Source organism: Loxodonta africana, chromosome 12 (genome assembly GCF_030014295.1).
Source record: "Loxodonta africana isolate mLoxAfr1 chromosome 12, mLoxAfr1.hap2, whole genome shotgun sequence".
NCBI lineage: Eukaryota > Metazoa > Chordata > Mammalia > Proboscidea > Elephantidae > Loxodonta > Loxodonta africana.
This window is the reverse complement of record NC_087353.1, coordinates 39,272,830-39,291,604: the sequence shown is the minus strand read 5'-3', so window position 1 is coordinate 39,291,604 and position 18,775 is coordinate 39,272,830. Positions and strand designations below refer to the sequence as shown.

Sequence of the window (18,775 nt, the reverse complement as noted above, 5' to 3'; positions counted from 1 at the left end):
ATGATTTACTATTTTTTTCTATTTTTCTTTGATGGTTGCCCATTTTAATCCATGTTCATTTCTCCCTCTGTGTGTGTGTTTTACGCTTGCTGTCTTTGCCTCCATTGTTCCTAGGTTACAGTATAGCCAGGATGTACCCAGTCACTTGGCCGATGAGCATGCCCTGATAGCCTCCTATGTGGCCCGTCTGCAGCATTGTGCACGGTTAGTGGGAGAGGAGCAGCAGTAGGCGGGGAGCCATGGGTTATCTGGGGTTGCCAGCTGGAAAAGTTCTGCATTTGGGGTTTTTCTCGAGAAGCTACCTGCTGTAATTTGGCAGAGTTTAAGCACTTGCTAAAGAATTAGCTTCTAAAAGGGAAGGAACCTTGCCAAGCCTGGACACTTACCTAAACACAGGCAGAATTTCTCCTTTAAGTTGAGGTCACTTTCTTCAGATTACACTTAAAGGGTATGTAAACCTCTGAGAGATCTGAAATCCCAAAGACATAACATTCACAGAGGTGTTTGATGCAACCTCTTATTGTTCATTCTTGCCTAAATAGTGAAATTTTTCTGTTGCTATTCAAAGTTTAATGCTGATCAACCCACAGATATCTCACTTTGTCTAACCTGAAGGCTTTGATACTACTCCTCTGTTACATCTGTACCATCCGTCATCTGTTCCCAGAAATCTGTCACTGTTGATTATTTAAACCAATGATTTTCAACAGTGTTGAATCAGTATCACTGGGGGAACTTTTTCTAAACTATATATGAACCAGAAAACTAAACCCTTTGCCGTCAAGTCGATTCCAACTTATAGGGACCCTATAGGACAGAGTAAAACTGCCCCATAGGGTTTCCAAGGAGCAGCTGGTAGATTTGAACTGCCAACCTTTTGGTTGGCAGCCGAAATCTTAACCACTGTGCCACCAGGGCTTCAAACTATACATCCCACCTAATATTAAAATAATTATATATATTATAATAGCCTCACATACCTATATCCCTGAAAACCACTGAAGTATTGACTCACTGTTAATATGGGAATATGACTGATTCCTCAATGGTTTGAGATGGAAAAATATTTGATAACCACTAACTATACCAAAGCTAGTCCCTTAAAAGAATTAATACCAAACAAAATGCTATTCCATTCAGGCAGACCCAAAGCCACTTGTCCCCTACATACCCACACCCACCACATTCTTCAAGAATGATAAAATTTTAATAATCTAAAGCCATCTGACTTCTCTACATAGCACCAAAGTACAGTCGTGTTGTCAAACAACTTGTAAAACTCTGCTTTGAGAACCCTAATTCTTAGACAGAAAACCATAATTAATAAACTAAATACTTAACAGAGGCTGGAGCCTGAAATTTTTTTCTTAATTTTACCCAGAGGATGCCAGGGGTCCTTGGGGAAGGCCCTTTGACATCACTCCTATTTCCCATGGTAACAGAAAAATAAATTAATAACTAATGGGAAAAAGCATATGTGAAAAGGGCTATATTTAGTATTATACTTCATACTGGAGGGTTCTTCCTATCTCCCACATATGTTTGATAGGCTTGTCTTTGGGAGGGGAAGAAGGGCCGTGCTATCACAGAGACTATCTCTAAATCCAACAGATGGCTCTGACCCAGCCTCTTGGTCTCTCTGAATAGAGTAGTTTCACCTCTGGCAGGGCATATTACCTACATTTGGTAAGGGCAGTTGTCCAGGGTGATTAAAATCTTCCATGGTAAAAATAGCACAGTGTTGGCTAGAGACCTGCAACCTGGTACTTGCAGCCAAAGAAGGTTTGTGGTAGGTTCAGCCAAGGTCTTCAAATCTCATGGAAACTGGGAAATCTTAAGGACTAGGCTCCCTGCACAAGAACTGGTGGCTAGCAGCCCTGGGAGAACACAAGCATCGGTGAGTACTGCATCTCTTCTTCATTTATGGAGTCTGAGGAACTGAGCTTCATACTTCCTGTAAGCATCAGAATTTCCTGGCAGACTAATTCTGAAAATGAAAGCTCAAGCAGAAGAATAAAGAACTTTTCTAGTTTCCCTTAAATAATTTTCATTGACCTTATCTCATCAACATAAGGTTCTAGTTTCTGTCTAGAAAGCTTAGCCAATTAAAATGGGGTAAATAGATTAACCCTTCCAAGGAGATGGAATTCAGCAGAGAAAAAGAAGTTCTTTTGTATACCTGGCCAAATAACAAAAGTCATCCACTTTAAGACACACTTCTTAGCCTGCCGATCCCCCCTCCATAATATTATCCACTTGTATTGTTAAATGTTGGGCATTATTTTTGTTTCCATACATAGCTGCATTTTGTTGTTGTTTTTAGAAGAATAATTTTCTTATTTCAGATAAACACCCTTAAGGCACAAATATTATATAGTTCAGCCTTGACCTTGGGGACTTGACCCTAAGGTATTAAAGTCAGTTGGTGGTAGCATGTTCTAATTACCAAGATCATCTTTTAAGAGGACAATTATACATGCCAGAGACTGGTATTTGCACATCTAAAATTAAAAAATGTTGACAAATCATAGGCGGAAGACTTAACGTACATTTAAAAAAAAAAACAAACCCAACCCAGAGGAAAAGACCAAGTTAAGCCTAAAGATGTAGCCACATAGATAGAAACACTGAGAAAATAAAATCTAGGAAAAAAACAGACATTTCTGTACATAAAAAGGTCAGAGAGGTCTTTATTGATTTAACCTTGCCCTTCTCAGATTCTCCCCCATTAATTATAGCAAGATTTAGTGAATGATAAACTCAGGTCTTTAAATTTTTATATATCACTTTGTTATACTGCTAAATTCCAACCAAGAGTTTTTGAGTGCTGGTACTCTTGTTAAAAAGTAATAGAGTAATCTAATTCAGTCTAAGATGGGGCTGTAGTCGTGGAACGAGCACTGTCAAAGAAACATCGAAAGAGAATTTTGATACCATGGAATCTTCTCCAATTTTACGTTATGTTAAGCCTGCCCTGGCGAGGGTTCTTCACTTTTGCTCAGCTAATGTTAAGTGCGTTTTTCCTCACTTGTCTATTTTTCATGGTGCTTTAGTTTTCTCTTGGTCTTTTTGAATTTAGACCTAGGTCCAAAAGTCATGAATTTTTCAGAACATTTGGTTAGAAATTCCTGTCCCAGACTTTCTGAGTATCCTGTCTTTTCTCAGCCCTTGCATTCAAAAAGAAAGGCCCCACTGCTGGCGTAGGAGTAGTAAGGATGGATGGCTGAAGAAGAATGACACGTTGGCCTTCTCTCTCTCTAGCCCCCGTCACCACTAGTATCTACAACCAAACCTCCATTTCTTTTGTTCCCATTCTTTTTAAAAAAGTCTTTTCATTCACCTATTCCAAGAGTGCAACAAGAGTTGGGTTGTTTAATAGATGCCTGTTGGATTTTTATCTCCTTGGCAGTGTCCTGGATAGCCCTAGCCGACTGGATGAGGAACACCGGCTTATTGCTCGCTACGCTGCCCGGCTGGCCGCAGAGGCAGGAAATGTGGTGAGTAAGTAGAGCATCTTAAATTAGCATTACTTTAACATCCAAATGGTGGAGCAAAGACAAACTTGAAACTCAGGAGAGTGGATACCTTTGGAAGGGAAGGAGGAGAGTAGGTTTAGGGAGGTGATTGCAGGGGCCTTTAATTTTATCTGTAATGTTCTATGTCTTTAAAAAAAAAAAAAAAAGAATCCAGAAGAGAAAATCAGCAAAGCCAGAACTTGGTCCTTTGGGAAATCAGTAAAATTCACATATCCCAAGTAAGCCCGATCAAGTAAAAAGAGCAAAAACACAAATTGCCAATATCAGGCATGAAGAAGGGGACATCTTTACAGATTCTAGACATTTTAAGGATGATAACAGAATTTATGAATAACTTGGTCCTGTAAATTTGATGACTTAGATGAAATAGACAAAGTTTTTGGGAAAAATACAAATTACCAAAACTAACACAATAATAAATAGAAAATCTAAATGTCGTATATCTGTTGTAAAAATTAAATTCATAAGTAACTTCTCACAAAGAAAATTCCAAACCCAGATGGCTTAACTGGTAAATATTGTCAAATACTGAAGGAAGAAATGATATAAATCCTAAACGAACTCTTTCAGAAAATAGAGGAAGAAGGAACATTTTCCAACTCATTTTATAAGGCCTCTATGACCCAATACCAAAACCAGCCAAGGGCATTACAAGAAAAGAAAATTACTGGCCAATATCTTTCATGAACATAGATCCTTAATAAAATATTAGCAAATTGAATCTAGCAACACGTAAAAAAGGAAGATACTCCACAATCAAGTGAGGCTATCCTAGGAATTCGAAGTTATTTAGTATGTAAAAACCAACCATTGTGATTCACCATATTAACAGATTAAAGGAGAAATTTATAGCATAAGTTCAGCAGATGAAGGAAAAGCATTTGACAAAATACACGACCAATTTATGATTAAAAATTCTGAACATACTAGGAGTAGAAGGAAACACCTTCAATCTGATTTAGAAAAACAAGCAAATAAAAAAACCTACAGCTATTATCACTTTAAGGTAAAATTTAAAAAAAAATCAGAGAATAACCTACAATAACCAAAATGATCTTGAAAAAGAACAAAGTTCATGGCAGTTCTGTTCATAATAGCGAAAAACTAGAAACAGCCCAGATATTTATCAACATGAAAATAGATAAATAAAATGTGGTATATTCGTACAATGGAATACTGCTCAGCACAAGAAGAATGAACCACTGATGCATGCAATAACATGGATGAATCTCAAAAATATTATGATGAGTGAAAGAAGACAGGCGCAAAAAGTACGTACTGCTTGATTCCCTTTATATGAAATTCTAGAATAGACAAAACTAATTGAGGGTAATATAAATTAGATTGACGTTGTTTCTGAGGGTGGGGATATTGAAAGGAGATGAGGAAACTTTCCGGATTGATGGAGATGTTCTGCATCTTAACAGGTGTGTGGGTGACATGCATTTGTCAAAATTGATCAAATGGTACAGTTAAGATCTTAGCATTTCACTGTATGTAAATTGTAGCTCAATTAAAAGAAAAAGGAACCAAGAATGGTAAAAATGTAAGAGTTGATTGAAATAGGAAGTGGCTACTCACCATGTGTTTCCTGTAGTTTGTAAATATACTCATGCATCACTTAACGACCACGATACATTCTGTGAAATAGGACGTTATGTGATTTGGACATTGTGTGAACTCCATATTGTAAACAGGCAGTCCCTGGATTACAAACGAGTCCCATTCCTAAGTCTGTCTTTAAGTTCCAAGAGAAGTTGGAACAGTCAGGTATAGTTGATATCTAACGTCAGTTAGTCAAATGTTTGTCTTAGTATATAGTATATACTGTACCTTTCTATGCGTAAAAAATATTAAAGAAACACTTCCAGATACACTAAAACATCTTTAACATAATAGTACAGTAATAATAGTAACATTTTGATGCATGTCACAAAGTAGGGCCCATTTATTTTTATGAACCATTGTATGTACTTCAAATTTTTAATATAATAGGCTTTACGGGGTTGTTTTATAACTATGAGTTGTACGGAAGTCGAGTGTTCATAACTCGGGGACCATGGACGCATTTGTGGTCGGACATTGCCCAAAAGGACATTATGCGGCACATGACTGTAATTCATAATAAAATATTTCCTCTTTTCCTTCTCCGTTTTCAGCTCTTAACCTTTTTTGAGGAGATACATGCATGTTCTTATTCATCCTCCTCCCTCCACACACACACACACAGGTTGGACACTACAGTGGACAAAAGATTCCTTCCCTCATGGAACTAACACTCTAGCTGGAGAGACAAGCATTTAACAAATAATCACACTATTAAACATGTAATTACAAATTATGATAAGTATACCCTCCACACACACACACACAGGTTGGACACTACAGTGGACAAAAGATTCCTTCCCTCATGGAACTAACACTCTAGCTGGAGAGACAAGCATTTAACAAATAATCACACTATTAAACATGTAATTACAAATTATGATAAGTATAAAAAACATATAGTGGAAGAAAAATGCAGAGAGCTACAAGAGTGTATAGGAGCCTGGTGGCGTAGTGGTTAAGAGCTCAGGCTGCTAACCAAAAGGTCAGCAGTTCGAATCCACCAGTTGCTCCTTGGAAACCCTATGGGGCAGTTCTGCTGTGTCCTATAGGGTCGCTATGACTCGTCAGCAACAGATTATGAGAGTGTATAACAGATGCCTGATTTTTTCTGACAAATAAGGGATGTTACTTCATTGGGCAAATCTGCTGCAAAAGACCTCTTTAAAATGTTAAAAAAAAAAAAAAAAAAAAAGACGTCACCTTGAGGACTAAGATGTGCCTGACTCAACCCATGATATTTTCAGTCGCCTCATATGCATGCGAAAGCTGGACAATGAATAAGGAAGATTGAAGGAGAATTGATGCCTTTGAGTTATGGTGTTGGTGAAGAATATTGAATATACCATGGACTGCCAGAAGAAAGAACAAATCTGTCTTGGAAGAAGTACAGCCAGAATGCTCCTTACAAGCGAGGATGGCAAGACTTTGTCTCACATGCCTTGGGCATGTTATCAGGAGGGACAGTCCTTGGAGAAGGACATCATGCTTGGTAAAGTAGAGGGTCAGTGAAAAAGAGAAAACCCTTAACAAGATGGATTGATACAGTGGCTGCAACAGTGGGCTCAAACATAGCAACAATTGTGAAGATAGCACAGGACTGGGCAGTGTTTCATTCTGTTCTACACAGGGTGGCTATGAGTCAGAACCAACTCAATGGCACCTAAGAAGAACAAAAAGGGATGTTAACTTATTCTCTGTCTTAGTCACCTAGTGCTTCCATAACAGAAATACCAGAAGTGGATAGCGTTAACAACGAGAAATTTATTTTCTCACAGTCTAGTAGATTACAAGTCCAAATTCAGGCCATCGGCTCCAGGGGAAGGCTTTCTCTTTCTGTCAGCTCTGGAGGAAGGTCCTTGTCTTTAGCCTTCCACTGGTCAAGGAGCTTCTCATGCACAGGGACCCCGTGTCCAAAGGACGTGCAGTGTTCCCGGTGCTGCTTTCTTGGTGGTATGAGGTCCCCAACTCTCTGCTTGCTTCCCTTTCCTTTTATCTCTGGAGAGATGAAAGGTAGTGCAGGCCATACCCCCCCCGGAAAATGGAAAACTCCCTGTACCTTGGGTCAGGGAGGTGACCTGAGTAAGGGCAGTGTTACAACCCCACCCTAATCCTCTCAACATAAAATTACAATCACAAAATGGAGGACAACCACACATGGCCTAACCAAGTTGATACATTCATTTTTGGGGGCACATAATTCAATCCATGACACTCCTTTAGAAGTACTACTTGAGTTGAGATCTGAACTTAAATAGAAGAGACTTCTATTTCCTAGGAACTGAAAATCAAAGCAGCCCAAGAGCTACTCTGCATGGGTTTTAATTGTCATGAGGTGCAAGGAGTAAAACTTTGGGCATGTACAAAGTGCAGAATTGGAAATACGACTCTCATTAATCTAGGCCTCTCAAAGTGTTACACCCTTGGTGAAGGTGTGGTGTAGAAGAAGACCATCTTCCAGCACAGAGACAAGACAAAGAAGCTTATGGATCTTCTGTTGGAGCAGTGTTGGAGGGGTTGGGGGGCGGGAAGAAGAGGCCTCCCATGGGAATTCATAACCTCAGGCCTTCCCAACTTGAGTTTGGTGTATTTCTACTACTTCATAGTCTGAGAAACACCAAAGTGAAATTTTAACATAAAATTAATCCCCAGGCATAAACCCCTTGCCATCGAGTCAATTCCGACTCATAGTGACCCTATAGGACAGGGTAGAACTGCCCCATAGTGTTTCCAAGGCCATAATCTTTGCAAAAGCAGCTGCCACATCTTTCTCTCAAGGAGCAGTTGATGTACTCATACCTCCAACCTTTTAGTTAGCACCTGAGTGCTTTAACTATTGCGCCACCAGGGCTCCTTTCAAGGCATCTAAAAACCCTGAAAAACACACTGCCATTGAGTTGATTCCAACTCATAGAGACCCCATAGTGTTTCCACGGCTGTAAATCCCTATGGAAGCAAACTGCCACATCTTTCTCCCACAGAGCCGCTGGTGATTTTGAACTGCTGACCTGTATGACCTATATGACAGAGTAGAACTGCCCGATAGGCTTCTCAAAGCTGTAATCTTTACGGAAGCAGACAGCCACATCTTTCTTCTACGGAGCTGCTGGTGGGTTCAAATTGCCGACCTTTTGGTTAGCAGCCAAGTGCTTAACCACTGCACCACCAGGGCTCCTTCTCTATCTCTGGAGAAGTTATACTGGATTAGGGCCCACCTTACTCAAGATGAACTCATACTTCCTTAACTCATATAAATGCAAAGACAATGTTTCCAAATAAGACCACATTCACAGGTACGGGGTTAGGACTTGAACGTACCTTTTGGGGGACACGATTCAACCTATAACACACAGTATATTAATTTTAGAAACATGTACCAATTTATGTCTCCTTGTTCGTAAGGAAATAGAGTCGTGGAATCTGCAAATGGACAATATTGTTTCTCAAAAAAAAAAAAAAAAGTAACGTATCCCTTTGAGTTTATTTAGATTTCAGAATCTTTTCTTTGAGAATTTAATATTAGGACACACCGTGACCAGCATTACACCTCTAAAGTTTAGTGGAATGAAACAGAATAGAACAAAAAGAAGTCAGGGAAAAAAAAAAAAAGAGAGAGAAAAGTGTGGTTTAATTAGTTAAAATAAACCTTATAAAAAACCAAACCAAACCCACTGCCGTCGAGTCTGTTCAAACTCATAGCGGCCCCATAGGGTTTCCAAGGCTGTAATGCTTACAGAAGCAGAGTGCCACATCTTTCTTCCGCAGAGTGGCTGGTGGGTTCAAACTGCCAAACTTCAGTTAGCTGAGCGCTTTAACGACTGTGCCACCTGGGATCCTTATAGTTAAACCTTATACATACCTTCAGTCAGCCACAACTGTTCAAAGTATTTCAGAAATTAAAGTTTCTAAGTGAAATAATTTAGAGTTGCTTAGGTGAACAGGGTTATGGTTGAATTTTTAAAATTAAATATATTCAATGTCATTATGTTGTCTCGTTGACTTTACATATAGTTTTTAAATATCCTAAGTAAAAGCTGCAAAGCTCTTTGACCCTGAAAAACATCTCTGTATTCCTTCACTGCAAACAAGATAAGTCTGTTTAAACCAGATGGCTTCTGATGGCAATTCTCTAGTTCTTGTGAAAATAATTGTTGGGATGGCCTTTAGATTGAACACTGATACGGATAAGGTCTCTTTCATCTTCACTGTATTTTCCAAAGTGTAGTTACCTTATAAATATTGAACCTCTCAGGAAGGATTCTTCTTGACTGGATTTCTGTTCAACAGAGGAGCCTCCTGATCCTTTAATCTTTCCCTGATACAAGTGCTTTGCATAAAGTGGGCGTAGCACTCAAAAGAATTCATTTATAGCCTGCCAGATAGGCTTTGTATTGATTTTTTCGAAAACCCTCCTCCACAAAGAAAGGCTCTTAAATCATTTTAGCAGCCAGCACCGCACCCTCTAGAATGCTCCAGCAACAGAGCCGGCCTTCTCCCTAGATGACAAGTGTGGCCGCTGAAGCTCCCTCAGGCTGACCCTTGAATAAAGAAATTTTAGTTTGCTTCGATGAGCCTTTATTATCCAGGACAGCTCATTTCTTTCCCTAAACTAAGTTTCTTTCTTTCTTTCTTTCTTTTTAATTTAACTGCCGTGTAACTACGATGTGTGGGAAACAGCAGCAATACTAGTAAGTTATATTAAAGTTTCACTACAAAGATCACCAGCATTGGATATAAGCAGGTGTTTTACATTTCAGTAATTTTTTTTTTCTTTAAAACATAATTAAAAACTCAGTATGGAAAAGTTGGAAGAAAGGTGAACAGAAGGGGAAACCATCCCCTGTTGTCATACTCCCTAATATTTAAACATTTTTGAGAAGCTTTTTTTCAGATATCCCAGCCCCAGCCTTCACAGCCCATCATCTTGTCAGCCTGCTCCAGGCATGCACCATTCCAGAAATATCCCTATGGCTTCTTAGAACTAAAGATGTAACAGGATCCATGTGGTGTTTTGCACACATTATAATCATGTATGAAGCGTTAAAATAAATACAGATCCTTGGCTTTGCCTCAGACCTACTGAACCAGAATCTCTGGGTTTGGAGCCCATTAATCTTTAGTTTAAAAAACAAAACACAACGCCCAGATCTTCTGGTTTGCACCTAGCTTGAGAACCACTGCCCTAAACAACCATGGTGGGTTTTGAGAGAGACAGAGACAAGGCTAACAATCCACAGCCCCCCCCCCCCCCAGTAAGAGACTAAGTGAAGCAGAGATCATGGGTAGACTGCCCCGAGGCTACAAAAAAGTCTAATTGACTTTTGGGCACATCTTTTTGGGACTCATCCTGCCAAGTTCATATAGATGGGAAGCCCCAGTCTCTCTTTCGGAGGATCCAGATATGGATACTGTTAGATTAAAATCTGCTGACTGTATCAGCTTTCCTTGATTTTATAGTGTTTGCCCAGTTTGACTCAGAGAAGTCTTGTTTCTTGCCCTATATTTCTCAGATACATCTTCATCGCATTAAAGACGATGGAGCTCTGTGAGGCTACCCAGCCTAAGAGGATGCTGTTGTTACAGAGGAGGTTTCAGACACCTTGTCCTTCCTAGGATTAAAGGAAAACTCACCTCCGGATCCCCACTCTTCAGAGTCTTCTTTCTCAAATGTTAAAGCTTTAACTCTTATAACTGGTCCTCAGGTCCCTAACTTTTTCTGCCTTTCTTTGCTCTGACCTTAAGGTATCCATCCACTCAACTAACAATTGTACTTATTACGAGGTACTTGATCAGTGTGTAACTTTTAAGTGATCTTTCACCTCGTTTTCCTAAACTCGTCCAGCTCACACTTCTGTGGAGCTTTTTCCTCCATAAGTTACCCTGCCTGGTAACTGCTTTGACCTCATCATAGAATTAGACATAATAGCTACCATGTTTGAGAGCCTTCTGCTTCTATAACCATGTGCCAAGAGCTTTAGGAACATTACCCCTGGTCCTCTCAGCAGCTCTGCAAAACAGGGATCGTTCCTAGTGTGATTTTACAAATGAGGAAATGAGGCACAGAAAGGTTAGGTCACCTTGCCTCAGGTCCCCCAACTAGACTTGAGATTCAAATACAAGGTTATATGAGTGTGGTATCGTTTTAAGTATTCCTCCAAGACCGCTTTCGATATTTATAGTCAGATATAAATAACCAATGTTTTGGACCTAAGCATAGCCAATGTTTTTGATATTTTTTGTTAAATAAGTTGTTTTTTCTTAAATGTACAGGGGATGTTCTATGATGCCCCAGTTTTGTCTGTGTCTCAGCAAGGTAAAGGCTGCTGAGAACTGCTTAGAGCAGTTCTTCAAACCTTGGCTGCTCACTGAAATCACCTGAGGGGTTAAGAATTACCACTTTCTGAGCCCACTTCTAGTGATTGATACAATTGTTCTTGGATACAGCTGGGATTTCAAAATCTCTCCAGGCAATTGTCATGTGTGGCTAAGGTTAATAACCACTGGCTTAGAGCAGTGTTTCTGAACTGGGAATATACCAGAATCCCCCAGAATGTTTTCATTAAACATGACCCTTAGCTGAAAAGTGTTATTTATTTTTTTTTTTTTTTAAAGGGCACAAGAAAGTAGACCTCAAGCCAATAATTTTTAATTCCTCTGTTAGCCAACCAGGTTCCTCTCCCTAATCTGTCCCTTAGCAAAGCACCTTTACTTTTTCAGGCCACATTTTTTCCCTCATTTGGCCCCTCATTAGCTCACCTTGAACTAGAAAAGGCCAAAAGTTGTTGAGACTTTAGTTAAGCTTTCCAAATAAAAGATAAATCTCTGGGTTTATTTAAAGGTTCTAAGGTCTGAACCCTGAAGTTTCCTTGATTTCTGAAACCTGGATGTGGTCTGAAATAGACTGAAAAAAAAAAATCTGTTTAGGGAAAAATTGGCAAGGCGCATGTCCTAGTTACCTATTGCTACTATAACACAAATACCGCAAGCGGGTGGCTTCAAAGAACAGAAATTAATTCTCTCATGGTTCAGGAGGCTAGATGTCCAAATTCAGGGCACTGGTTATGGGGGAAGGTTCTCTCTCTGTCAGCTCTGGGGGAGATACTTGCCTCTTTCAGCTTCTGCAGCCTCTGTGTTCCTCAGTTCCTTGGCAGTCTACATGTGGCATCTGTAGTCTCTGTGTTCCTCAGCTCCTTGGCAGTCTTCATGTGGCGTCTTTCTTCCCCCGCCCCCCCCAGTTTGTGCTTGCTTCTGTGTCTAACCTGCTCTTCTTAACAACTCAGAAGTGATTAGGTTTAGGACATACCCTACACTAGTATGGTTCCCAAATGGGATTACATCTACAGGGATAGGGGTTAGGATTCCAACACATATTTTGGGGGGACACAATTCATTCCTTACCATTCCAGCCTTGGCTCTTCAAAATTCATATCCTTCTACCCTATCAGAGTGCATGTCAGCATCTTCCTAAAACAAACAAACCCATTGCCATTAAATCAATTCTGACTCATGGCGGCCCCATGTATTACCAAGTAGAACTGTGTTCCGTAGAGTTTTCTTGGCTGTAATCTTTACAGAGGCAAATCACCAGGCCTTTTTTCCAAGTTGCCCCTGGGTGGGTTCGAACCCCCAACCTTTAGGTTTGTAGCCAAGAGCAAATCATTTGTACCACCCAGAGACCTATCCTAACTTTCTAGGAAACCTTATTTTACCATTTTCACAGTATAGTAATATCTTTAAGTGTCTCTAAAGAAAAAAACATTCCTGGTTCTTCCTTAGGATTCATGATTCTCTGGTTAAAAGCAAGCCTGGTTTTAAATTCGATTGAGGCTTGCAACTTTTCAGCTTTGTAAAAGTGTTGTTAAGCCCTTAATAAGTTTTTTGTTTGTGTGTTACCTCAGAGGTGATCAAGAAAGTTCTTGAAAGAGCAAATTGAACTTAATGACATGAAACCAACGTGAAGGAACTCATTCGATACTCCAGACTTCCCCATTCTCCACTCCCCTAACATATAACATTAAGTTACTAATTTCCACATTAGTCACCAGAAAAAAATTATTTATCACATGGTATTGCTTCATTAAGACTGTTAGCATAATTTTACCAAGTAGGTTATATAACAGTGATGAACCCACTGATACAGAAGAATATTCGGAATTTGACATGGGAAAAATGCAATGAGTAAAGTATGTGTTTTTTATGGTGGTGCAGTGGTTAAGAGCTACAGCTGCAAACCAAAAAGTTGGCAGTTCAAATCCACCAGCCATTCCTTGGAAACCCGTTGGGGCAGTTCTACTCACTCCTGTAGGGTCACTATGAGTCAAAATCAACTCGATGGCAGTGGGTTTGGTTAAAGAAAATTGAAAGAATTAAAGCCATACAAGGGTCTGGAAGCAAATAAATTATCTAGATGATACCCATGAGTAATACTACTTTTGCCACTTGCCACTTCCAGATTGTAGGGTAACCCATGAGTCCATCCTTAGAATTACTCTGAGCTCCTTGGAAGTGGTTTCAACTGAATTTTGCAGTGAACCTAGTTTAATACAGAGTTGCCTTAGAATGCTCACTGAAAGTTTAGGCAGGCTCTGATCCCCACAGGAAATGTTTAGAGAATAGGGCTGGTCACACATGGTGGTTTCATTTTAGGATGAGAGGATAATCGATGACTTGAAGCTTTGTAGGTCCCATTCCACATGAACCAGGAACTTTTCAGGATTCAAGAGTCCGTTCACTTGCCTTTAGGTCTTCTAGACTGGAGGGTAGAGAGGGGAGAGGCAGGCCCTAGTTGAATGACTGAGTACTGCCGTAGAAGCCTTCTTATCTAAACCAGAAGTTGGTCAGCTAGAAGGTATATAAAAGTATTAGATTAAATTTTTATTTTGAGTTATAATAATAACCAGCACTTAAAGAGCATTATGCTGCCACCTGCATTGTATCATTAAGCCCTCTCTACAACTCTTTCAGTAAATATTCCCGTTTTACATGCAAGAAAATGGACATAGAGTAAAATAAAATAACTCCAAAGACCTATGGCCAATAAGTAGCAAAGCTAGGATCTCAACCAGCCTCCTTACTGCCATTCTTATTCCCATAAATTCTCCATTTAGTAGCCAAAGCAGTATTGGCTTTTTGTTTTCTTAATAAACTTTTTATTTTAGAATAGTTGTACATTTACAGAAAATTGTAACGATAGCACAGAGTTCCCATATAGATGGCACTGGCACCCAGCTTCCCTGGTAATTAACATCTTCCATTAGTATGGTACATTTGTTATATGTAGTGAATATTGATACATTATTATTAACTAAAATCTACCTTCACATTTCCTTAGTTTTCAGCTTATATCCTTTTTTGTTCTAGGACCCCATCTAAGATCCCATGTTACATTTAGTCATCACGTCTTCTTAGGCTCCTTTGACTGTGACAGTTTCTCAGACTTTCCTTGTTTTTCATGATCTTGACAGTTTTGAGGAGTACTGGTCAGGTATTTGTGGAATGTCCTTCAATTGGGATTTGTCTGATGTTTTTCTCATGATTATACTGAGGTTATGAGTTTTGGGGAGGACAACCATAGAGATAAGTTGTCATTTTATTGCATTGTATCAAGAGAATATATTATCAACATGATTTATCACTATTGATGTTGACCCTGCTCACCTGGCTAAGGTAGTGTTGTCAGGCTTCTCTACCTTAAAATTGCTTCTTCCCCTTCACACTGGACCCTTTGGAAGAAAGTCACAATGTACTTAAGGAATTGGGAGTTACGCACTACCTCTTGAGAGTGGAATATATCTACATACTTTATTTGGAGTTCTTCTGCACAGGAGATTTGACTATTCTCCATTTAAAAAAAAAATGGAATTTTTTTTTTCATTTACATATTTATTTATTTATTTATACCAGTAGAGAGCAGTGTTTTTAAAACACAAAATGAAGTTCCATATTCCCTGTTCAAAATTCTACTGTGGCTTCATTACCGGACTCCGAATAAAATGGAAACTCTTCGTGGCTAACAGGCTTCCCCTCCAAGTTCATCTCCCGCCATCCCCTCACTCCGCTCCAGCAATATTGACCTGAACACACCAAGCCGGAGCAACCACAGGGCCTTTGCACGTGCCCTTCTTTCTGCCTGGTATCCTCTTCCCTCAGACCTTCATAGGGTTCACTTCCTCACTTCGTTGAGTCTCTGCTCCAAGGTTCTCTCCTGAGAGCCCTTCCATAACCACCTCATTTAAGAGAGTCCTCTATACCAACTCATTCTACTGCCTTACTCTGTATTTTTTGTAGCATTTATTGCTACTGATGTTATGTATTTATCTGTATTGTGAACTCCATGAAGACAGGACGGTGTCTTATTTACTTATGTATCCCAAGCCTTAGAACAGTTCCTGGTACATAGTAGGAGCTCAGGAAACATTTGTTGACTAAATGAATGAGTTAGTTACTTGCTTATTGTTGAAATTGATAGCAGTTAATTAAACTAGATCTTTTCTGGCCAAAGTCTTCTGTGTTTTTCTGCCTTTGTTCCTTCAGTGTCCTGGAGGGATTTTAGTAAGGGAAAACTGTTGTTTGGTTTGCTTTTTTTTTTTTTTTTCTTTTAAGCAGCACTGTGGTATTTATGAGTCTGAATCGAGTTGATGGCAATGGGTTAATGGGTAATGATGTTTAAGATAGTTTAAGGCATAAATAAAACCTTAGTTTCTCTGTTATCTACTGCACACTTGACTATGTTTAAAATTTGGTTGCAAGTTTGGTTGGGTGAAATAAGCCACCGTTGGACACTTACCACTGGGGAGTTCTCCTTATTATTTTCAGGTGCGGGAACACAGCCTTGCTAGGGGTGCAAGTTGCTCCAGGGGAAACTGCTGCCTCAGGTTTAAAACTGAGAAGATTCCTTAGAAATTTCAGGGAAACTTTATCACAGGTAACCCAGTTACCACAGGGTTTTTGTTTCTTTGTCGTCCTGTGAAACAGATTTCTTTTAAAGCCCACTTCCTCGTCTACAATGTTTCCCTTTTTCCTTTCTAAAAAGGAGCCATTAGTTTTCTCCAGCTTTCAGGAATTGGAAACCTTTTATTCATAGGCAAGTTCTGCCTCAAGCAAGGCATTTTTCTGAGGCTTAGCTGAGGCTGTCAAAAGCCTCTGAATACAATATAGAAAATTTACTCAACTGGCTGTTGGTCCACTCTTCTCTAGAGGAAGAAAAATCATCTTTTTTTTTTTTTTTAAAGAAAGATATTTGGTAATTTGGTAAAAAGCCGTCAACCCAGATTTGTTATGCTTCTTTGCCCCTTTATATTTAGGAAATGCCCCGTGAAAAGAATTACTGCATCTTCAAGCTCTAGACAGGAAGCAAGGTTTCTGCTCCATTTTAGATCGTATTTTGAGCAGAACCAAGAATGTGAGGCAGATTCTCCAGTCAGTTGGCCTAATATTGTTTTTGGAGTTTCTATAATACCTCCTAATTCAGTGAGTAATGCCAGGGGTCTTAAACCCTTGTGAGCTGCCACCAAGATACAATTGGTCTCTATTCGCCTGGAGCAACAGAGGCAGAAGGAGAGCCAGGATTTGGAGAAGCAAATGGATTGCAGCTCTCATTGTCTCTGTGAACTACTACCTTCTTTGCCATGAGACCAGAAGAAATGGATGGTGCCTGGCTCTCATTAGTGAATGTTTTGATCAAGAACCCAGTAGACTGAACTTGATCACAAGGGAGAGAAAGGAAAAAATATGGAATAGAACTTCAAATTCTTATTGGAAATCAGACTTAATGGATACAGATTTAATGGAACCCCCAAACTTATTGCCTAGAAACAACTTTTAAGCCATAGGCCAAAACTATGCCATGAAGTTATCTTTACACTCAACAGCGGTTTAGCTCATTTAATAAAGAATGTTCGCATTGAGTATTGCACTGTTTTAAAGAATTATCTACATGAGATTAAGTGGACAGCAGTAACTCTAAAACACAGACGAGAACTTTAAGGGCAGAAAATCTAAGTTAACAGTGGAGAAACAATGTGGACAGACGGGGAGAATGGTGACACAATGTGAAGTGTATAATCAGTGTCAGTGAACTGTAAATGTAAAAATTGTTGAGTGGGTGTATGTTTTGTTGTGCATATTTTCACTAAAAAAAAAAAAGGACTGTGAGGCATAGTCACTTCAGAGCCTTCTTCAAGAGCTTCTCTTCTGGTTAATCGATAAAAGGGAAATATCTCCTAGCTATCTTTCTTCCTTTTTTGTATTGTTTGGCTACCATAAATTCTTAGAAGCGGTAAAAAGGTTTAAAATATCAGTGGGAATGCAAATAAAAACCACAATGATTTCCCCAAATTTATACAAATGACTAGTATGCATATAAAAAGATCCCCAACATCATTAGTCATTAAAACCAAAATCAAACCCATTGCCTTTGAGTTGATTTTGACTCATAGCAACCCTATAGGACAGGGTAGGACTGCCCCTTAGGGTTTCCAAGGAGCAACTGACGGATTCAAACTGCTGAACTTATGGTTAGCAGCTTAGCTCTTCACCACTTTGCCACCAAGGCTCCTGTTAGTCATTAGGGAAATACAAATAAAAATGACAGTGAGAGGGTAGGTAAGGGAGGGAGAGGGGAGATGACTAACTTAGTAGTAGAGAAGTATCAACTTAAGGGAAGGGAAGGACAACACACAAAATAGGGGAAGTCAGCACAACTGGACCAAAGCAATGGCATAAAAATTTCCTAGACAAAAAGTTTCCTAGACACATTGAAACACCTTAAGGGACTGAGTAGCTGGGGCCTGGGGACCATAGTCTGGGGGGACATCTAGGTCAATCGGCATAACAAAGTTTATAAAGAGAATGTTCTACATCCCACTTTGGTGAGTAGCATCTGGGGTCTTAAAAGCCTGCGAGCGGCCATCTAAGATACATCTGTTGATCCCATGCCAAAGGACTAAAGGACCACATGAACCAGAAACTCCACCAGCCTGAGCCCAGAAGAACTAGATGGTGCTGGGCTACTACCAAGGATTGTCCTGACAGGGATCACAGCAGAGAGTGCCAGACACAGCAGGAGAAAAATCTAGAACAGAATTCAAATTCACTTACAAAGACCAGACTTACTGGTCTGACAGAGACTGGAGGAACCCCCAAAACTATGGCCCACAGTTGCTCTGCTAACTCAGAACGAAACTATTCCAAAAGCCCACTTTTCAGACAAAGATTAGACAGGCCTGTAAAGCCAAAAATAGCACGTGTGAGGAACGTGCTTCTTAGTTCAATCAAAGGTACAAGACCAAATGGGCAGCCCTTGTCCAAAAGCAGGATGAGAAGGCAGAAAGGGGCAGGAACTGGACGAATAGACACAGGGAGCCCAGGGTGGACAGGAGGAGCGTGCTGTCACGTTGTGAGGATTATAACCAGTGTCACAAAACAATATGCGTATAAATTTATGAATGTGAAATTAACTGTAGGTAAACTTTTACCTCCAGTGCAGTAAAAGAGAAAAAAATGACAATGAGATACCACTTTACACCCACTAAAATGCATGTGATCAAAAAGACAATGACAAGTGTTGGTGAGGGTGTGGAGAAATTGGAATCTGAATATACTGCTGATGGGAATGTAAAGTAGTCCAGCCACTT

The 18,775-nt window shown here is 39.6% G+C and overlaps 1 protein-coding gene across 13 annotated transcripts in view; it reads left to right on the top strand.

Moving 5' to 3' along the window:
* The window catches only part of DTNB (dystrobrevin beta), a 415,855-nt gene that overhangs the window by 335,937 nt on the left and 61,143 nt on the right, over positions 1-18,775 (top strand). For 12 of the 13 annotated variants that reach the window (XM_064295128.1, XM_064295125.1, XM_064295126.1 and 9 more), the window contains 2 exons: positions 115-204; positions 3,410-3,497. In XM_064295128.1, the coding sequence (XP_064151198.1) occupies positions 115-204; positions 3,410-3,497 (178 nt within the window). Of the gene's footprint in view, positions 1-114; positions 205-3,409; positions 3,502-18,775 lie in introns of all 13 variants that reach the window. The other variant, XR_002786283.2, reaches the window with a different exon arrangement.